Below are 23,013 nucleotides of genomic sequence, written 5' to 3'. Positions count from 1 at the left end.
TAGGCATATTCTGGTTTGAGAATTAACTCTTATAAGTCAGAGGCCATCCTGTCTCCCAAAGCATTTAGAAAGTTTATATAAATGTAAGCAAATTGGGTCTGTAACTGTAAGCTCTTTTGAGCAGGGACGGTCTCTATGTTGGATGTTCAGCGCTACGTGCGTCTGGTAGAGCTATACAAATGTTAATAATATTTTAGCTTACTACCTTATTATGCTTTAGAGGAGCTGAAAGAGGAAGACATATCCTCCAAAGCTCCCTATTAACCTTGTATCACAATACTTTTTCTTTAAAAATCCCTCATACATTCTTTTGTTTACTAAAACTGACTTAAGAAACCTAACAGGCAAGTTTATTGCATATGTGCATTTTAACCAAAATCATCATGTAAGGAAGACAGGGAGAGAAGGGAAAGGACCTAACTGGGAAACACAGATTGAAACGCAGAAAGCTCCTTACATCACACCTCCCACCCCACCTGCTCATAACTTGGACTTCCAGGGCAAAGTTAAAAGAGGGTGTTCTTTCTGCTACATCACATATCACTCACTATTAGTAATTCAGACTTCCAGGGTCAGGAACTCTGTTTCTGGTGATGCTTATCAAAAGCAGCAGCATCCATTTCTTGGGATGTCACTGAAAGTGCCAGGATCCACTTCTGATTATGCTTTAAAGAGGTGTAACTGGGCATGATGGTGTGTGCTTTTGTGGGGGCAAAGATTGTTTCTGGGAGCAGACATTGGGTGGGATTTGGATAGAGGTACCATCATGCATTTCTATGGGAAGAGCAGGGCTTAGACCAAGAGTGGGTGTTGCCTAACCTGGATATAAATGTTGTTTCACAAGAAAAGAATACTTCCAGTTAGTATGATTGACAGTGTACCCATTCTACTACGAGACTGAAGCTGTACCAAAATCAACTCAATGTAAAAAAAAAAAAAAAAAAAAGTGATAATCCCTAACAAGAGGAAAACAGAAGCAAGGTAACCTGGTGGAAAACAAAAACATTGAAAAGTCCCCTCACCATGGAATGAAATGAGCTTGTCCTCTGACACTAGACATTTTTTTTTTTTTTTAAAGCAAATGATGTGGTCCCACACACAAACTCAAATAAGTAGGCTGACGTGCAGTCCACCGTTGTGGAGAGTTCTTAGAACTTTAAGAGCTTTGTTCACCTTTTACTTTGGCCAGTGCCATACTGGATGACATTACTAGCACTTGTCAGGAGAACCCATTCTGCTTTTCCTTGAAAAATACAATACTACAAAATACACAAAGCAAGCAATAGACTGTGTAAGTTCAATTACTGATTTCTTACCTCATGTTTGAAGCTGAGTCCTCAGGTACTGAAGAAACTGTAGGGACAGCCGGTAATTTAGCATTTGATGATTCACTGCCTGAATGCAGAAAAAATAAACAATACTTTAAAAATTAGTTCTGTAGCATACATACAATTCAGATGTAAAAGTGCAAAGATAATATTTTACAATGTATTGGTGTTAGTTGGCTAATGAATAACCCACCTTTCTCTCAGTTTACCATAAATACCAGATGACAATCATCTCATGTGGCAGAAATTTAAATATCTGCCATAAGCCACCAAGTTAGTGTGATCTATGGACAAAGTGGACATATAAACATGCAACGGTTAGCCTAGTGGTTCAATGGAAAGCAGACTGTGGAATACCTCAAGGATCACCACTATCATCACTCCTTTTCAACCTAATGATGACCCCGCTAGCCAAGACCTTATCCAATCAAGGCCTTAACCCTTTCATATATGCAGACGATGTCACAATATACATCCCTTACAAACATGACCTAACAGAAATCACCAAAGAAATCAAACTCAGCCTGAACATTATGCACTCATGAGCAAACGCATTTCAACTAAAACTAAACACAGGAAAAACACACAGTCTCATCCTCTCATCCCAATATAACACATACAAACCCACCAACATAACCATCCCAGACTACACCCTCCCTATCTCAGACAGCCTGAAAATTCTCGGAGTTACAATCGACCGAAACCTCACACTAGAGAGCCAAGTGAAAACTACAACAAAGAAAATGTTCTACTCAATGTGGAAACAAACGAGTGAAACCTTCCCCCCCCCCCCCCCCCCCCCCCACGAGGGAAATATTTCACAACTTGGTACAATCTATGGTACTAAGCCACCTGGACTACTGCAACGGAATCTATGCGGGATGTAAAGAGCAAATCATAAGGAAACTCCAAACTGGTCAAAACACAGCAGCCAGGCTTATATTTGGAAAAACGAGATTCGAAAGCGTCAAACCCCTACGAGAAAAACTGCACTGGCTCCCAATCAAAGAACGTATTGCATTCAAAATCTGCACCCTGGTTCTTAAAATCATCTACGGAGAAGCCCCGGGATACATGACAGACCTCATAGACCTACCAACTAGAAACACATTAAAATCAACACGAACATACCTAAATCTCCATCAGCCAAGCTGCAAAGGTCTCAAATACAAATCAACCTATGCATCTAGCTTCTCCTATATAAGCACACAACTATGGAAAGCAATACCAAACGACGCGAGAACATATGACCACTTGAACTTCCGGAAACTACCTTGTTCAAAAAGGCATACCCCAACGATCCAACTTAAATGCCTTAACCCAGCAGCACAACAAAACCAAAGCTCATACTGGACGTAACTTGACTCTTCCTCCTTACGATTCCCCAATGAGTCTCTCACATATGATCCTTACTTTATCACAACCTCACTTTGTATTTGTTCAAACCAGTATTGGCGATTGCATCTACAGTACTATGTAAGCCACATTGAGCCTGCAAATAGGTGGGAAAATGTGGGATACAAATGTAACAAATAAAATAAATGGCAATACTGTGCTCTGGCAGAAGGAAGTTATTCCCAGCTTAATACCACAGTCAAGTCTTCCACTGATTGTGTTAGCTAAGGATGCTATAGTCATGGTCATTAACAAGAGTACAAGAGCAGGGGAAGTGGACCAGGCCCTCCAGGGACAAATCAAAGAGATGTGGAATTCTTAACTAAACAATTGTAGTGATAGAAGACTCGGCACAGAACTGTGTTTCGCGTAGCCAAGCACTAGTGACATGAAATGCTAGTGCTCTAAGATGAAAGCCTTTTATCTTAAGAGCACTAATTTTTCATGTCACTCCAAAAGACAGCCGGCCTGGTTGAAAAGTGAGGTGAAGGAAGCTATTAGGGCTAAAAGAAATGCCTTCAGAAAATGGAAGAAGGAACCTTCTGAAAATAAGCAGCAGCAGCATAAGGAGTGTCAAAGCAAATGCAAGGCGCAGATAAAGAAGGCAAAAAGGGATTACGAAAAAAAGATAGCATTAGAGGCAAAAAAACATAGTAAAAAAAATTTTCGGTATATTAAAAGCAGGAAGCTGGCAAAAGAATTGGTTGGGCCACTGGATGACCGAGGGGTAAAAGAGGCGATCAAGGAAGACAAAGACGTAGCAGAGAGATTGAATGAATTCTTTGCTTCGGTCTTCACCAAGGAAGATTTGGATGGGATACCGGTGTTGGAAATGATATTTCAAGCGGACGAGTCGGAGAAACTTACTGACTTCACGGTAAACCTGGAGGACGTAATGGGGCAGTTCAGCAAACTGAAGAGTAGCAAATCTCCTGGACCGGATGGTATTCATCCTAGAGTACTGATAGAACTGAAAAATGAGCTTGCAGAGCTACTGCTAGTGATATGCAATTTATCCTTAAAATCGAGCGTGGTACCGGAAGATTGGAGGGTGGCCAATGTAACGTCCATTTTTTAAAAAGGTTCCAGGGGAGATCTGGGAAATTATAGACCGGTGAGTCTGACGTCGGTGCCGGGGAAAATGGTAGAGGCTATTATTAAAAACAAAATTACAGAGCACATCCGAGGCCATGGATTACTGAGACCGAGTCAGCACGGCTTTTGTGTGGGGAAATCTTGCCTGACCAATTTACTTCAATTCTTTGAAGCAGTAAACAAACATGTGGACAAAGGGGAGCCCGTTGATATTGTGTATCTGGATTTTCAAAAGGCATTTGACAAGGTACCCCACCAAAGGCTACAGAGGAAATTGGTGGGTCATGGGATAGGAGGAAAAGTCCTATTGTGGATTAAAAACTGGTTGAAGGATAGGAAACAGAGAGTGGGGTTAAATGGGCAGTATTCACAATGGAGAAGGGTAGTTAGTGGAGTTCCTCAGGGGTCTGTGCTAGGACCGCTGCTTTTTAATATATTTATAAATGATTTAGAGATGGGCGTAACTAGCGAGGTAATTACATTTGCTGATGACAGAAAAGTTATTCAAAGTCGTTAACTCGTGACAGGATTGTGAAAAATTACAGAAGGACCTTACAAGACTGGGAGACTGGGCGGCTAGATGGCAGATGACGTTTAATGTGAGCAAGTGCAAGGTGATGCATGTGGGAAAAAAGAACCCGAATTATAGCTATGGAGTCTCTTTGGACATTGATTGTGGACTTGGGGAAATCCTTAAGCCCACAAATAAACAAATTTCACAGGATGTTGCTAGTCTTGACCAAAGGGTTCAAGTTACTGAAACCAGGGTAGAGACTATGGTGAACCAACAAATAGAAATGGAGAAAGATTTGAAAATTGTACAGTTACATCAAGATTTGATTACTTTAAGGAGACAAACTGAGTTTCTGGAGAATGTAACTAGAAATATTAATAGCCGCTTTTTCAATTTTCCTAAAAAAAATTAAGGTTTTACCAAGAGAAATGCTTAGGAAGTATATCATAGAGATACTAGGTGTTTCAGAAGAAATGGTTCCACCATTTATGCAAATATATTATTTACCCCCAAAAAAATCAAGTATCTCAGACAAATATTGTATTAGATATCTGGAGGATCTTAGAATCCTCAGATACTGAATTAGTAAATGCCTCTACTTTAATTGCCACAGTAGCCTTATCACCGGATAAAAACTGGTTGATGAGGCTTTTCTTTCAAAATAAAGATAAAAGCTTTCTTGACTTGAAGGTTCAACTCTTCCCGGATGTTAACAAAGGAAACTCAAAAATGCCGTCAGAGATTTTTACTTACGAGACCTGGTGTACTTCAGATAGGGGCGACATTCTTTTTAAAGTATCCTTGCAAATGCCTAATAAAGTATGAGTCCAGTAAGTATGTATTCTATGACCCTTCACAGCTATCCTCTTTCCTGGCAGCAAAAGGGCAAGGGAGTAATTAGATCATAGCTCTAGGTTAAATGAGTAAGGGTATCCTTAATGAGTAACCGATCTAGTGTGGTTTTCCTTAAATAAAAAAAAAAAATTGTTTCTTTATATTTCCTTTTAAATCTCCATATCGTAAATTTGGACTTTAATTAACTAGCTGTATATATCTGGGTTAAAATAACTTATTTCCTTTGTTTTTTGAATGTACAGCACAGTTATTTTCTTGACAAGTAATTATTCTTGTTTAGTGATATATGTAAACGAATAAATAAATAATAAAAAAAAAAAAAGGGATCTGGGTGTCATCGTCGATAATACACTGAAACCTTTGCTCAATGTGCTGCTGCGGCTCGGAAAGCGAATAGAATGTTGAGTATTATTAGGAAAGGTATGGAAAACAGGTGTGAGGATGTTATAATGCCGTTATATCGCTCCATGGTGCGACCACACCTTGAGTATTGTGTTCAATTCTGGTCGCGCATCTCAAGAAAGATATAGTGGAACTGGAAAAGGTGCAGCGAAGGGCGCCTAAAATGATAGCAGGAATGGGACGACTTCCCTATGAAGAAAGACTAAGGAAGCTAGGGCTTTTCAGCTTGGAGAAGAGACGGCTGAAGGGAGACATGATAGAGGTATATAAAATAATGAGTGGAGTGGAACAGGTGGATGTGAAGCGGCTGTTCACGCTTTCCAAAAATACTAGGGACTAGGGGGCATGCGATGAACTATAGTGTAGTAAATTTAAAACAAATCGGAGAAAATGTTTCTTCACCCAACGCGTAATTAAACTCTGGAATTCACTGCCGGACAATGTGGTGAAGGCGGTTAGCTTGGCAGAGTTTAAAAGGGGTTAGACGGTTTCCTAAAGGACAAGTCAATAAACCGCTACTAAATGGACTTAGGAAAAATCCACAACATAGTAACAGAGTAGATGACAGCAGAAAAAGACCTGCACGGTCCATCCAGTCTGCCCAACAAGATAACTCATATTTGCTGCTTTTTGTGTATACCCTACTTTTTATTTGTACCTGTGCTCTTCAGGGCACAGGACCGTATAAGTCTGCCCCGCACTATCCCCGCCCTCCCAACCACCAGCCCCACCTCCAACACCGGCTCTGGCACAAGGCACAGACCGTATAAGTATGCCAGCACTATCCTCACCTCCCACCACCAGCCCTGCCTCCCAACCACCGGCTCTGGCACAGACCGTACAAGTCTGTCCAGCACGATCCCCCGCCTCCAACCACCAGTCCCGCTTCCCACCACCGGCTCTGGCACAGACCGTACAAGTCTGCCCAGCCCTATCCCCGTCCTCCCACACCCCCAGCCGCCCTCCCGATCTTAGACTAAGCTCCTGAGGATCCATTCCTTCGCGACAGGATGTCCTTTATGCTTATCCCACGCATGTTTGAATTCCGTTACCATGTTCATTTCCACCACCTCCCGCGGAGGGCATTCCAAGCATCCACTACTCTCTCCGTGAAAAAATACTTCCTGACATTTTTCTTGAGTCTGCCCCCCTTCAAATCTCATTTCATGTCCTCTCGTTCTACCACCTTCCCATCTCCGGAAAAGGTTCATTTGTGGATTAATACCTTTCAAATATTGAACGTACTGTATCATATACCCCCTGTTCCTCCTTTCCTCCAGAGTATACAGTTTAGTTCAGCAAGTCTCTCCTCATACGTCTTGTAACGCAAATCCCATACCATTCTCGTAGCTTTTCTTTGCACCGCTTCAATTCTTTTTACATCCTTAACAAGATACGGCCTCCAAAACTGAACACAATACTCCAGGTGGGGCCCACCAACGACTTATACAGGGGCATCAACACCCCCTTTCTTCTGCTGGTCACACCTCTCTCTATACAGCCTAACAACCTTCTAGCTACGGCCACCGCCTTGTCACACTGTTTCGTCGCCTTCAAATCCTCAGATACTATCACCCCAAGATCCCTCTCTCCTGCCGTACCTATCAGACTCTCCCCGCCTAACACATACGTCTCCCATGGATTTCTACTTCCTAAGTGCATCACTTTGCATTTCTTCGCATGGAATTTTAATTGCCAAACCTTAGACCATTCTTCTAGCTTCCGTAGGTCCTTTTTCATGTTTTCCACTCCCTCCGGGGTGTCCACTCTGTTACAGATCTTAGTATCATCCGCAAATAGGCAAACTTTACCTTCTAACCCTTTGGCAATGTCACTCACAAATATATTGAAAAATCCACAATTCCAGGAATAACATGTATAGAATGTTTGTACGTTTGGGAAGCTTGCCAGGTGCCCTTGGCCTGGATTGGCCGCTGTCGTGGATAGGATGCTAGGCTCGATGGACCCTTGATCTTTTCCCAGTGTGGCATTACTTATGTAGTGCTTGGCTCCAATAGACAATCCACTTTCATCTTTACAGCACTAACTTTTCTGCTCACATTTCCTATAAAGGTCTTTTTCAAGACTTCTTGTTTCCGTTGCTAATTGGCATATTTACCATTGGATGTTTTTATGCTCCAGATTATATAAAGACTCCTGAGGCAGGCCTTTTGCCGAAACACAGTGCTGTGTTGAGTCTTTGATTTGTCTCTGGAGAGCCTCGTCCACTTCCTACTGTTCTTGTATCTTTGCATTCTTTGTGGGATTTTAGCGTTCCTCCACCCTGGTGGACCTTCTCATTACCCAAGTATGATATGACCAGATTCAAAGCCCATGAACTGCAGGGTTCCAGAGGAAAAACCGATTCTCTCTGGAAGACTGTTTCTGAACAGCAAGACTATGCACAGTATGAGTATGGGGGTAAGAATTATAAATTCAGGAAAACCCCCAGATAATTGAAATGAAGGTTCATGGTGCCAGTACCCTAATAACAAACTCTAATTGGGCTAGAGGCCCAAAAGAGAATAATTGTCAAGAAAATAATAACAGAGGAAAAGGTGCATCCAATCTGATAATCAAGCATCCCCTTCTGATCTACTTTCCACGGTTTTTTTTTTTTTAATCTAGTGTCTACAGCTAATTCGTTAAATCTTAATCTAACATGTGTACTAGTAGATATGTTTAGTCCTCTATAAAGAAATAAGAGGAAGGTCCTCTGTACCTGTTTGGTAAGGCAGCATGAAAGAGTCTGTGTTATTCTTTAAAATAAATAGTCTTGCACTCAAGCCACATATATAATGGAAAGCAGTAGCATAACTTCATAACAAAATCTATACCCCTTTTTATTCAAATTTTAAGATGTTATGATCTAGTCCAACTGGCACTGAATAAATCATTTTGACTTGAGAACAGGTATTATAAAATCACAGCAGTATAGTAATTCCTATTCCTCTGCCTTAGAGCAAGCTTACTATACATTTCCTGCCAAAGAATAACATGAAGAAGGGTTTTAAAAAGGCAGCATTTAAATGTTATTTCAAAAGGCTTGGGGGTCAAAACTAAAAATACCAATGACATCAACAAAATATCTTTTTTTTATTTATTTGTTACATTTGTATCCCACATTTTCCCACCTATTTGCAGGCTCAATGTGGTTTACATAGTACCGTAAAGGCGTTCGCCAATTCGGGTATGAACAAATACAGTAATGTTGAGGTAGAATAAGGTTCGTGTGTAAAGACACATTAGGGAATCGTAGAGAGGAAGAGTTATTATATGTCCATTATATGACCTCCTTTTCCTAGCTCAACTGCAAATCGAACATAAAATCAGGAAACAAACTGTATACATACCTTAATTGCTATTAATGAATGCTACATACACTAAATGCATGCTGAAACAAAAATTTATGGTGATTTTACACATGAGTTAAAGGTATTGAGAAAATATTTACACAGGTAGAACTTTGTTATTCACCCTGGCATAAAAAAAATGTCCAAATTCCACACTTTCCTCACAAAAACGTATGTGGGTAAATGCAGTAGTTCTTCAAACATATGGAAACAACCTGTGTTATCTCTACCTTATCCTTTCAGTGATAAACTGGCTCCTTCAGACTGACAGTTTACAGACACCACAAGATCATAAAAGAATGCAATAGATCATCGTCTAGCACCTCGCTAGTGAAAGCTTATTGTTTATTCAAAGTCCCAAAGGATCTAACAAATAATCCATCCAATAATATAAGAATGCATTAAAAGAGCTTTCAATTCCCCTTTTTCATAGAATTTTGCTCATTTCTACCACTTGAAAGATATATCAATTCTACACAAGGTGAGCAAATCCATTAAACAAGGGGCAACAAAAATCAGACTCAAGATTTAATAAAATGTAAGACACAAAAAGAAAAAAGTACATGCAAACCTTTTTCTCTAGACTCAAACCTAACAATTGCTAACATTCATCTCCCTGTAAAAACAAATCTAAACTGGTAAAATGTACAAAATATCTTACATATAATTTAATCCAAAAATCTACAGCTATTTCACATGCAGAGTAGTAAGGTATATTTTTTCTATCCAGTCCTTTATTTGCCACTGATCTGGCATTGATGTATCCCATAGGTATTGGTAGATAGTAATCGTCCGTTAGTGAGATGTGGCAATTTTTGTTAGTTGGTGTTTCTTGGGTTACTGCGTTTCTTGATTTCCTTTCTGGTCTTCTGTTGTGTTTGGACACCGAATAAATGATTTCCATATTTGGGGGCATCCCTTCCGATTGTTTGGGCTCTGCCCAAGGAGAGAGCGGCTCCAACTTCTGGTTGGCACAGGTTACAAGTTAAGTTTTTGTTCTCATCTTGAGTTAGGGCAGCTATGGTTGTTAAGAGCATTAGGGCTGATACTATTCTTGTCGCATTCTGTCTCTTTGGAGTATTGGGGGTGGGGGTTGTTTCTGGGGTCCTTGGAGTTGAGTTTTTTTTGTTGTTGTTTGTGTTTGTGTGTTGTGTGTGTGTGTGTGTGTGTGTGTGTGTGTGTGTGTGTGTTGTGTGTGTTTGTGTGTGTGTGTGTGTTTGTGTGTGTGTGTGTTAGTAGGTAGTCCTTCTTCCTTTAGAGTGCATGTGTACGTGTGTATATGTGAGTGTGTTAGTGTATATTAGGTAGACTTACTATTCTTTCTATAGCTGGGGGAATCTTCCAATAAGCAAGGTAAGTAAGGAGAGCAGCAGGGCGATGAGGGAGCTGGATCCTCTAGAGTTGTGATGAGTCAGATGGGAGGCAGCATCCCACTTTTCCTCGTCGCGCTGGTGGAGGTTATTGGAATAGCTGTCTCCTCCGAAGGGACACCACCTTGCTAGTGGTGGAGGGGGTTCCGTGTTTCAATGACTCAGAGGGCTATGCCGAAGGGCTACCCATATCAGACAGGCCTCTGAGGAGAAAACAAAGAGTGTCCCAAACTGGGAGAGTGGTGAGATGGTGACCTGGAGTTCGTATGCCCAACGGCCCAGCTGCCCTCTGAGGTTCTGTCTTCTTTATGTAAATTTCCACTCTGTAATTGCATTTTCCTTAACTGAGAGGAAGGGAATAACTGGTGGTCAGCCACTGATGGCCAGCATTTTGTCCCCTGAGCAGCAAGTGCGGGACCGCTGCGCATCGAACTGCCCACAGATGAAAGGGTTGGTGAGTCCTTTGATTAGCGCCGGCGAAGGAGCGTCAACGCTCTTGGACCTGGAAAAACAACTCCATCGCTCCCGAATTATTCAACCACCATGTCCAAAGGAGTGGAGGAGTGAGTTAGAGGCATATGCTAAAACGGAGGACGTTTTCAGCAGAACCCGAATCGGCGGAACCACTCCTAAACACCTCAAGAGAAATCATCTTGGAGTTTTTGGCTTCCGTGGAGGTCACATTGAATTCCATCTGGAAGGCGCTTCGGGACCTAACGGCGGTAGTAAATAACTTTGTTTCAGATATGATCTTATTGGAGAGTTGCATGGACAATTTGACTGAAACCTCTGAGAGTGAAAAAAGTGATATGACAGATGAAGTTTTGCACAAGCAACAAGTGGTTATGATCTTGAAAATGATAATGGATCAGAAACTTTGAATAATAAGGTGGATGTTTTTGTGGATGATTAATGTCGAGATTATTGTTTTTCCCAGAGTTCCAGGTATGACTCCTAAAGTTTTCCTCAAAGATATTTCCTTAATTATTACTTTGAAAGGAGTGAAGCCTGTGAAAACTGGGATTGCTTTAATCAGTGGGATTTGAATTAGAGATTTGAGTATATGTATCGTTAAATAATTTCTAGTTTTTAAAAGAGAGAATGTAATCAGATGTATTATTTCTAATTAAAACCTGGATAATAAGTATGTTCTCAATGAAATGAATTGACTATAGGCTGTATTTGGTCTTGAGGAAGTCAACCAGATGATCAATGTGGAATTATGAAGTAGATGAGTAATATCTGGGGATAATCAGGTTAATACCATGTTTTCTTTTTTCTGTATACTGTTTAATTGATCTCCTTGTCTTATTTCACTCTCCCTATTTTTCTTCACTTTGTGATCTAAGAAAGAGAAAGATTGTATATAATCCATATGTCTAGTTGGGATTATTTTCTTCTTGTATTGTATTAAAGTGCAATCATCTCTGTATTACTGTTTGCAAGCGACCCTTGTAAAATGAAAAATTATAAATAAATGATTTAAAAAAAAAAGGAATAGCTGTTCTCCGTGTGTGTGGATCTGTAGTCCCCATACACTTTGCAACAAAGACCACTGACCAATTTTGTAGCCGCCCTCTGGAACGACTCCATCCTGTTTACATCTTTTTGCAGACGTGGTCTCCAGAATTGCACACAGTAATCAAAATGGGACCTCAGCAGAGACTTATACAAGGGCACTATAAACACTTTTCGTCTGCTGGCCATTCCTCTCCCTATGCACCCGAGCATCCTTCTGGCTTTGACCGTCTCCTTTTCCACCTGTTTGGCCACCTTGAGATCATCCGACACAATCACCCCCAATGAGAGTTAACTTAAAAATTTTACCTGAATAAAATAGGAAGCCAATGATATTGTAAAATTAACAGGGTAATATGGTCAAATTTCTGAGCTTTGTCAAGAAAATGTAATGCCACATTCTGTAGTGTTTGCAAACGTTTCAAATTTGCTTTGGTAAAACCTGCATAGACAATATTACAGTAATCCATTTGGGGAAATCAGCAGTGTATGAAGAGGATACTGCAGATTCATCAAAATACTATTATGCAACAGAGCCAACAGCATCAAACTTATCTTAGAAATATTACCCCCGATATTCAAAGCTATTTAACCAGCCAGACACGACTGCTGACTGGTTAAAATAGCATACTGGTGCCTAACCACAGATATTCAGCGGGATATACTGGTTATCTCTTGCTAAATATCGACAGTTAGAGGCTAGCCACTATGGCAGCATCATGCAATACATCTGGTTAGGCATGGAAATTAACTGGCTATGTTAAGCAGTTAAAATAGGCCACATAAATAGCAGGCCTACCTTTAACCACTATAAAGTTAATCAGAGCTGAATATTGGGCCTAGTGTGCCTGAATGTAACTCACCTTGAGCTGCTACTGAAAAAGGTGAGTAAATTAAAAATAATAATAAATTGTCTATATTAGTGGAAAGTACATGTGAAAATATTTTTTTATAGAGGAAATTAATGCACACCCATGTCACATCTATTACTGTGTTATTAGAACATCAAAATTATAAAGCCCTTACTCTGTTGTGCAATGTTATGGAATCTTTAATATCAGCGAGGTAGCCAAGATTTCAGTGTAACAGCATATCTTAAAACAACTTGGCCAGCAGTAGCAAATTGGCCTTTAAAGGAATATCTGCCTGAAGCTATATTAATTTGTTTAGGTTTCAAATAAAAACTGATTTCCCTTCTGTTTAGTGTAATGACTGCAGGCATATCATATGGTGGCCAGAGCTTCCTAGTAGCAGCTAAGAATTAGAAGCCTATTGTTTCCTGCTCAGAATGAAGGTCTGCTGAAGATAGTATATCTTTCTAAAGCTAAATCATGATAAAGTCTATTAACGACATGACCACAAACTGAACACAGTGGAAAGCAAGAGTAAACGAAGGCAGGAAATGATTAAAATTTAACTAAAATTGCTCATCTCTGTACAGGTTTGTTGGCCTTGAATATGAAAATTACATAATTTCACATATTAAGGAAACTTTTTATAGTTGGCAAAACATAATAAAGTTTAGCAAACCAAAATGTATCTGATCTTTAAGAATTTAATCATCATACAATTGTTTTTTGCAATATACCACCAGCTACCAATCTTTATTACTATAATATTTTGAAGCACAAATTCATAAATGGAATACTACATCAGAGCAGTAGGCTGAGGAACGAGGGAAGCCAGGATCAAATCCTACTTCAGCTCTTTGTAAACCCTCCGGAGACAGGGAAAAATAATCAACTGTGTCTTTATGTAACTGCCTTGAGCTACAACTGAAAAGGCGTAATCTAATTCCACAATCCCTCCATTTCCCACATTTCTGGAGGATGGGGTATACACCTCTGAAAATCTCCCTGTTTTCTCCGCTACCTCCCATACTCAACTGCCATTGTCTACTCTAGCTGCTAAGACTGGTAATAACCCATTAAGGATTATTAACACTTAGAACCCCAAAGTCTTGCCTCTTCTCCTAACCTGCAAGGTCAATGAAAGTTCCTTACCATAAAGGGACTTCAATAAAGTTTTTCTTCTTTACCCAAGATAAGTGTTATTTTTAACTGTTTGATGTACTACAGCTAAGCGGTATATCAAGTTTAATAATAAACTAAACTATTTAAGCATGCAGAAGGATAATCAATCCTCTTAAATTTATATTTTGTGTGTGTATCTTTTTCTATGACAAGTTAAACACTGCAAAAAGTGTCATATCTGTTGGCAGATACGGTACAAATCAGCTTTAATCTTTTTTCACTGATTATTGGTCATAATGTAGGTTAGGATGATAAGTATGGAAGCAATTTTCATTTCCTCATAAAGTACAGCAAAGACTAAACAAAACTGTGGAGCCAACTGGATTGCATATTGATTAAAGCCATTCCTTTCCTACTGCCACTGCATTTTTTGTTTTCAACCCCATCATTGGTTTAAAAGTTCATTGTTCACCCCTTTTCAAGATATTAGAGCAACAGCTAAAATCAGATAATAAACGAAAAGATTAAGAGTTTGGTTTGTAATTTTTTTCCCGTTTTATGCCTGAAGAGAAGAGAAATACCAACACTGCCAACACTCCAATTCCTACTATAGCTGTCTTCACCTGCTTAATTTTGTTACCCACCTGGAGAGTCCCTGTCCAAATTGGGAGCTTGAGTCGAATCTAAAGAAGAAACCACACTGACAGCATTGGTAGCCACGTTCACAGCTGCTGGAGAAGAGGCAACCGTAGATTTCTTTGGGGCCACAATGACACTCCTATAATAATAAAAATGTGATTTAAAAATAACATACTGAAAACACCTTTTAAGCATGAAATAAAGATGTAAATTAACAAAAAAATGTTAATATGTATGGGCTCTGCGTGTTTGACAGTTTTTAAATCCTTTGCAGAAAATCATTTCATGTACCTTCCATGCATTGCACATACTTTAGTTTTTAATGCCCTGTTATATCAACAGCAAAATACAGCCACTAGGTTGATATTTTTTTCTAGAAGTTCTGACTGCATCTTTGATAAGAAATTCCATTGGTTGCCCATAACAGGCTAGAGTTCAGTTTAAACTCTATACTCTAGCTTTTAAGATTATGTACAGAAATGCTCCGCTATATTTGATCGATTGGGTGGTGTTTCTTTCTGATATATTTAATAGTAGAACTCGAAATCAAATGAAACTCTGTTTTCCCTCAGTCAAGAGTGATTTACCTGATCAGCTGAGTTCCTGAAGAAGGATGTACAGAGCGATACAGAGGAGCTACAGAATGAATGAAATTTTAGTAAGACAAGCTTGAACTATATGTAGAAAAGGATAAGGAGTTGACAAAGCAACTCGAGCAGTAAAGAGATGGTTCTGTGGGAGAGCTCTGAGGAACAGCCTGTGGTAACCTAAAGCAGGACGTGATAAAGGCTTTGGTAGTGTGTTCAGAAAAAGGGTAGATTAAAGAAATGTTATAGAGCAACAATCAGGATTTAGCAGTCTGATGGATAAACAAAGAGAAAGGCATCAAGTTTATGAGCTGAGCGGGTCAGAAAGATGAAAGTGTTATCCATAGAAAGAGAAAGAGGGAAAGGAAGACTTGGTCTTAAGGGGAAAGATAATCTCTGTCTTAATGGTATCTGTATACTGCTATAATCACAGAGTTCTAAGCAGGTCACAGTATCTGCTAAAAAAAACTAAGACAATCTCCCAAGAATTACAGCACAAAAATTAAATAGCACACAATAAATCTAATTATTAGACAAAAGAAACTCCCTGGAAAAGGTAAGTTTTAAGATTTCTCCCTAAACAGAACATAGGAGTCAGATGAGCAAAACAGTGAGAATTCTTGCCAACTTTAGGAGCTGATAAGCCAAACAATAATTCATGAATGTTCAATCTCCCAAACCTTTGGCAGAAGAAAGCTAAAAGGAAAATTGTTAATAGTCTCTCCAAGATATAAACAAAGATGTGCACTTAAATAACCCAACATATAATACAGGATAGCTCAAACTTTAATGAAAAACAAGCAAACAAACCCTGCCTCTATCAGACAACCAATTTATTTACAAAATACCCCATGATTTTGTCTGATTTTTTTGAGAAAAATTAAACCACAGCGGTTGTATGTGTGGTGAAGCTTTATATTTTGCACATTCCCTGAAAATCAGATTACAATAATCTAGCTTTGACAATATCATCAATTGGACTAGGAAGCCTACATTGTCAGTTTCCAAAAAGGAATCTCACATCTCTATTTTCTTAAAAGAAAAACAACTCTAACTCAGCATTGATATGTGTATCAAGAGAAAGAGTACTATCCACATGAACTCCTAAAATTTGAAATAGAGGAAAAGGTTGTACTTAGACTGCTTGACCTGATATGATCTAATAGAGGATCAAGATTATTGGACAATAGCAAGAACTTAGTCTTCTCTGGATAATTCAGTATCCAAGATGAAATAAGATCTAAATATTTCTCAAAAAAATAGCCTGACTTATGTTCTGATAAACATGCATCATAACAATAACGTCAATCAGAATAAATATGATTTATTACACTTATAGCCCACCTATCCAAACATCTAGGCGAGGTACAATAATAAAACATTCATTAAAAAAAACACACACACACATACAAACAATATACAATCTTACAAATCACAAACTCTAAAAACTCAGAACCCCCATCAGCCAGGTGCCATAGAAAATAGCCAGGTTTTTAGCAACTTCTTGAACTGAGGAACAGATGCCGACTGGCGCAAAACCTGGTAATGAATTCCACAAATGAGGACCATCAATAAAAATAACGAGACTACAAATTTTCTCCAAATGTACCACATGAAAAGATGGAATGACCAATAAATTCTGATTTTGAGACCATAATGTCCAAGGACAATAAGACTGCAAACTGAACACTAAGGCCTCAGGAGCAACACCCTGCTGCGCTTTCAACACCAACAACGTAAGTTTAAATTCAATACGCTGTGCCACAGGCAACCAATGCAACAACCTCAACTGAGGCGTAATATGCGCCTCATGACCCAAACCCAAAAGAAACCCCCCAAAAAACCCTGAGAATCTAAAAAGTGAACCTCGGCCAGTGAGGGCAAACTATCAGAGACCGCGTGCCCAAACAGCAACCCAAAATCTAATTATTTATCGCAAAGTGCCAACAAGGCAATTTAACCTGAATAATAGAACTTTAAAAGCATTTGGCATGCTTTTGAATAATTAATGTGATTTTTGCTGTTGCATACATGCTGATAACTTGTCTAACCTTGGCTCATACTTTCCTCTCTCCCCTGCCCTCCCCTCCATCCACCCACCCATGCCCAGCAACCCTCCTCTCCCCTCCATCCACCCATGTCCAGCAACTCTCCTCTCCCCTGCCCACTCATCCATCCATACCCAGCAATTCTCTTCTCTCCCTTGTCCTGCCCCCCTGCATCCATCCATACCCAGCAATTCTCTTCTCTCCCCTGCCCCCTCCCATCAAAGCATACCCAGCGATTCTCTTCTCTCCCCTGCCCCCTCCTACCGTCCATCCTCAGCGATTCTCTTCTCTCCCCTGCCCCCCTCCATCCACCCACACCCAACGATTCTTTTCTCTCCCCTGCCCTCCCCTCCCGCTCCCATCCATGCCCTGCATGTAAATCTTTTTTATTACCTCCGTCGAAGCGGCCACATCTTTGAAAGCCCTGCCCATCTCTAGCCTTCCCTTCGTGAGTTCGTTCCCTCAGTCAGTCCCACCCTCGCGGAAATGATGTCAGAAGGTGGGACTGACTCTGAGGGAACAAACTCACGAAGGGAAGGCTAGAGACGGGCAGGGCTTTCAAAGATGCAGACGCTTCGACGGAGGTAATCAGCGCCGGCGGGGAGGACATGCGAGGGGATGTTGGGTGGGTGGGCCTGCAAGGAAAGTGGTTGGGCCTCGGCCCATCCAGGCCCGCCCGTGGCTATGCCCCTGGGCGAAGGCACGCATGCCCTCTTTGGCACGCGTGCCATATGTTCGCCATCACTGACCTAGGCTATGCAAAAAGACAAACAACGCTTGTGACAGCGGAGACCTCTGTGGGACACCACAGGGGTTACTCCAAGAATTAGAATCATCTGATTTTTGTTTAACCCTGTAATATCTTGAAAGAAGGAAACCTCTAAACCAACTAAGCACTCTACTGCCTAAACCTATTTTCTCCAATTCCAACAGCACAAGTTCGTAGTCCACCAAGCTAAAGGCATTCGAAAGGTTGAACTGCAAAGTCAAAGCTTTATGGGTCTTGGCCATGTTAAGTTTCAGAAAGAAGTGGATATCTAGGCAGAAAATGCCAGGCAAGCAGTCATATTTGGGATTGATTTCCTAGTGAAATTTTTGATGCAGACAGGTAAATTCAGAGCCATCCATATAAGGATGGTACCAAAACCATGAATATCGATCACTAAAGGAACAAGTAGAGAGAGAGAGAGAGAACAGATGTCCCAAGACAGAACCCTACGGTATATTAAATCAACAGTGGGATAGAGGTGAAGAATCCACCGGAGAATATGCTGTAGTACAATGGAAAAGAGAAGAAAATAAAAGTTCCAAATCCAAGTGAAGGACAGAGTATCAAGGAGCAGGGGATGATCAAGAATTTCAAAAGCAGAGAATGCGTCATACATGAGGACTGCGCAAAGGCCCTTGGAGGGTTGTTTCTGTAAAATGCAGATGAGGAAAGCCAGACTGGAGCAGATCAAGAAAGGCTAGAAATTAGAGATTAGACAGCAGAAGTGAAAAGTATATTTCCAGTCACTTGGATTTGAAAGGAAGGAGATTGATGAACATTGGACAATGGTTAGCAAGGCAGATATATGTGTGTGTTTTTTTAAGGAGTGGTAAAATCACAGGATATTTAAAGACAAGAACAGGTGCAGTGATACACAGCAGAGCAGCCACAGGAATACTGGAAGTGAATTCTGGAAGTCAGCCAAGGCCAGGGCTTGATACATCTTACAAGGTGCAGAATGTGATAAGCAAGAGGTCCAAAGCAGAAGAGAATATAGGCCCAGATGCACTAAACGTTTTTCATCGTTAAATGAGCCCTTAAGGAAGAATTTCCGATCCTTTCCATGCACTAAAGCCTATTTTTCGACGGTAGTAGCAGCTAACGAAAACGGAATGGAGATGAGCAATTAGTGTGAAAACCCCATTGAAACGACATGCACTAACCTTTTCCGATTGCCTTTACGCAGGAAAAAGGCAGGAAAACTAACGAGAGGTCTGGACCTCTCGTTAGGACAGCTCTGTGCCAGGAAAAAGTGTTAAGTGAAAAAATAAACAAGCTTTGAGCCAATCCCAGCGCATTAGCAGAGCTAAAAGCGCTGTGATTGGTCCAAAGGACCTCAGAAAACACATAAAAAAATAAAATAAAAAAGGATCGGGAGGGGGCAAGGGCGCTCATCAGGAGCGTCCTGTACGGACGGCCTTGCCCCCCCGCTGCTCCCCACTTTCCGCCGCTCCCCCCACCCCGAAAAAGCAAACTTCTAGAAGCCCCTGCCCCCCTCCCTTCCTCACTACTCTCTCACCTCAGCTCCGCCTCCCGACATCCTCCGTCCGTGCCCCGCCCCCTTTTGGGGTCGTCGCCGCCATTCCCCTCCTCCATCGGGCCCCCCTTCCTCTTACCGGGCCCGTGCAGCGCCTCTCTCCTCTGTCCGAAGGCGCTGCACGGGCAAGATAGAAAGCTGAATCAGCTGATGCCTGCCTTCGCGATGGCGCGTCTTTTCCTGCCTGCGGCCCGCCCCTGTCTGACGTCAGTAACCTACGTAGGTTACTGACGTCAGACAGGGGCGGGCCCAGGAGGAGAAAGACGCTCTATCGAAGCTAGGCGAAGGCAAGGCATCAGCTGATTCAGCTTTCTTCTTGCCGTGCAGCGCCTTCGGACAGAGGAGGAGAGGGCCTGCACGGTGCCCCGGTAAGAGGAAGGGGGGCCCGAGGAGAGGGGAATGGCGGCGACGACCCAAAAGGGGCGGGGCACGGACGGAGGATGTCAGGAGGCGGAGCTGAGGCTGAGAGAGTAGTGCGGAAGGGAGGGGGGCAGGGCTTCTAGAAGTTTGCTTTTCGGGGTGGGGGAGCGGCGGAAAGTGGGAGCAGCGGGGGGGTGGGGGGCAAGGCCGTCCGTACAGGACGCTCCTGATGAGCGCCCCTTGCCCCCCTCCGATCCTTTTTTTATTTTTATTTGGGAGCCATTGTGCTTGCGATTTGACTGTGTTTTGAACGTTTCTGGCATGCGCAGAGCAGCCAGCATAACGCTTGGCTGCTTTGCGCATGCTTTACGAGCCGATTAGCGACGGGGATTGGTGCATCGTTCTTTCCAATACCGCACCAAACTTTTTGGGGCTGTGTTTTTGGAGCATGCTTCGTTATTTGAAATTCGGTAAAGGTTTTAACGTTTATGATTTTTTTACGTTTGCTTGATGCATCTACCCCATAGTGTTATAAAAAGACTTAGTAGATGAAAGAGATAAGATAACAGTGGAAAGAGTAAAAGACAATAGCCTGAAGACTCCTAAATGTTTCGTGGGGGAGGGGGAATAAAGAAATCAAAACCTTTTTGTCCTGTGGCATATCCCCTACTGCTTATCCAGAGTAAGCAACAAGAAACTGATCTGCTGTTTGGTATTCTGCCCAACAGTTATAGCCTGTATTGGCCACACCTGCAATTTGATAGGATGGACTGAGGGATCTGCAGATGGTACATTTTAATTAATTAAAATTTAACATTATAGGCACATATATAATGCCTTTCAAGTGAAGATACAAAATATAATTTGCAATATTCAAACATACAAGTAGATACAGAAGCACATTTCAAGTGTTTTAACCATTTGCAGGTTTTGAAAATGGAGAATAGAAAGGCAAAACAGTAATTACTCACATTTCGGATCTAAGGTTCTGAGGAGTCAATTTTTTGTCAGTAGCAGAGAAGACCTCTGCTGACTCACCTGAACTCTGCTCATTTAGGCGGAAATTTTCAAAAAATATTTACCCAGATAAATTGGCTGTCTGAACATTGTTAAGCCCTAAGTGTACACCTGAAAATCAACATTTTAACTTTTTATTTAAGTACTAGTAAAAATGGCCCGTTTCTGAAACCCATGAAACGGGTGCTAGCAAGGTTTTCTTTTGAATGTAGCCCTGTATGGTTTTGCGACCCTAAATAGCCCACAGAAATGACTTAAAACGGCCAGGAGCCATTTCTTCCTGTTTAAATCACTTTCAATATTGGAACCTGAACTTAAGTGAATTGTGTAAATATAAGTTTGCTAGTGTGAAGTTATTTTTCTGTTTCCTGTAATATCTGCAAGTGTTTGTAATAAGAAGTGTGGAGGAGATTAGAAGGGTTAGGAAGCAGAGGGAAGATTCGTTTTATATTGATATGAGGTGCACGTGTTATGCCTTTAAGAAGGCAGTTGGTTTCGGATCTGGTTAACGAAGCATTTTGAAGGAGGATGTGTGAGAAAAACGTCCAAACGAAAGGTCATCATGTGATCTGTTGCCTGCGAGGTTTGTACTGAGGTGGTTCTGTTTTTGGAATGTGGCTAAAGATTATTGCACAATAAGAAGGGGGTTTGGTTCTTCTCAGTTCTCTAAACAGTCCTTGAGGATGCACTTCGGAGCAGCCTGTCTTCTGGCAGTGAACCTATTCCCCTCTGCTTCGAACAACAACACCTCCTAACTCGTAGTTCCGTTCCTCCTTAAGGAGTCTCCGAGCTCTTGTTGCTGCCAAGATTCCCCTCTGATTCCAACAACACGTCGCAACTCGCAGTTCTGTTCCCCCTTAAAGCTTGTGGCCTCGGCTGTTGTCCCTTCCCCCAGCAGAGTGTTAGCATTGTTTCCCAGCCGTGTTTTCCTCTGATGCTGGTCTTTCTGACAATGTTGGATATGTTGGCAGCCGTCTGCAGTTTTGTGTGTTGTTGTATATTTTTCCCATGTACGCAGTTCGGCTGCGACATCATGACGGTCGACGCGAGGGCGTGTCTGACAGACATGGTGAGTAGAGAGGCTTCACCACCATGAACTTACGAACCATCCACGGACGTGGGCGGAGCTTGGAGGCTTCATTCGAACGTTGGGGTTGCGAATTATGTCGGGATGGGGCGTGGCTGAGGGCGGGTGTATGAGTGACAGCCAGAGTGAGTGGTGCTGAGAGGCTACAACAGTACAGGGCTTCAGTGTTTCCCTGCCACACTGTGAGCTTCAGAATTGGAGGTGAGAATTATTTATATAGATGATATAGGCAGTCCTGGGTGCACGTTTATGGAGGATAGAGGAAATAAAATACAAAGATTACATTTTCAAATCTAAGTGCATTACTTCCTTAGGAAACATGCTTATAGAAGTTAATATTGCCTCAGGAAAAAGAAGCAGAATTCTTGCAAAGAGATCTCAATACTCTGGAAAAGCTTTGATTCTGTAACCATGCCTGGGGCCTCATTTCCATACTATATATGGTGGTCATGCAGTATGAATTTATTAAACTTCAGTATATACCCACTTGGAAATCAGACCTTGGTATTGTGCTGCTTCCTAAGCAAGCCTTTAATACATAGGGTGACTAACTATACACCACTCGTAGCTGGACTAGCTTGCTACACACACTAACTTACACCACTTCCTTATAGCTTGTTTAACTGTACAAGAACTTGCCTTGAGTTTAGCCACCAATCTATTTATCCCAACTGACTCTGTACCACCCATTTTGTTCCCATCTATATATCTGCACTTGGTCCCTCAGCTACATGGTAAGCTGTATTCTACAAAAGCATTAGCACCATATCTATGTTATCTGATCATAAGTATATAAGTATTGCCATACCGACCAATGGTCCATCAAGCCCAACATCCTGTTTCCAACAGTGTCCAATCCAAGTCACAAGTACCTGGCAAGATCCCAAAACAGTACAATACATTTTATGCTGCTTACCCTAGAAATAAGAAGTGAATTTTCCCCAAGTCCATCTGGCACCTGGCTTATGAACTTTTCTTTTAGGAAGCTATCCAAACCTTTTTTAAACCCCACTAAGTGGTTTACAAGCAAAATAATACCTTGTATTGGACTAAAGCAAAAATATTGTCAGGCTGGAACCATTGTTTAATTCTATTTTGTTATATGTACTGTTTTATTATATGACTAATTCTGTAACCCACTGTGGGCACCGGTGGGAGGACGGGCT

The 23,013-nt window shown here is 41.3% G+C and overlaps 1 protein-coding gene across 1 annotated transcript in view; it reads right to left on the bottom strand.

The window, feature by feature from the left end:
- The window catches only part of LRBA (LPS responsive beige-like anchor protein), a 1,257,537-nt gene that overhangs the window by 911,870 nt on the left and 322,654 nt on the right, over positions 1–23,013 (bottom strand). The window contains 2 exon segments of the mRNA XM_030191657.1: positions 1,317–1,395; positions 14,448–14,581. Of these exon segments, the coding sequence (XP_030047517.1) occupies positions 1,317–1,395; positions 14,448–14,581 (213 nt within the window).

Source organism: Microcaecilia unicolor, chromosome 2 (genome assembly GCF_901765095.1).
Source record: "Microcaecilia unicolor chromosome 2, aMicUni1.1, whole genome shotgun sequence".
NCBI classification, from domain to species: domain Eukaryota; kingdom Metazoa; phylum Chordata; class Amphibia; order Gymnophiona; family Siphonopidae; genus Microcaecilia; species Microcaecilia unicolor.
Note: the sequence above shows the minus strand (reverse complement) of the source record. Positions and strands in the feature narration are given on the sequence as shown.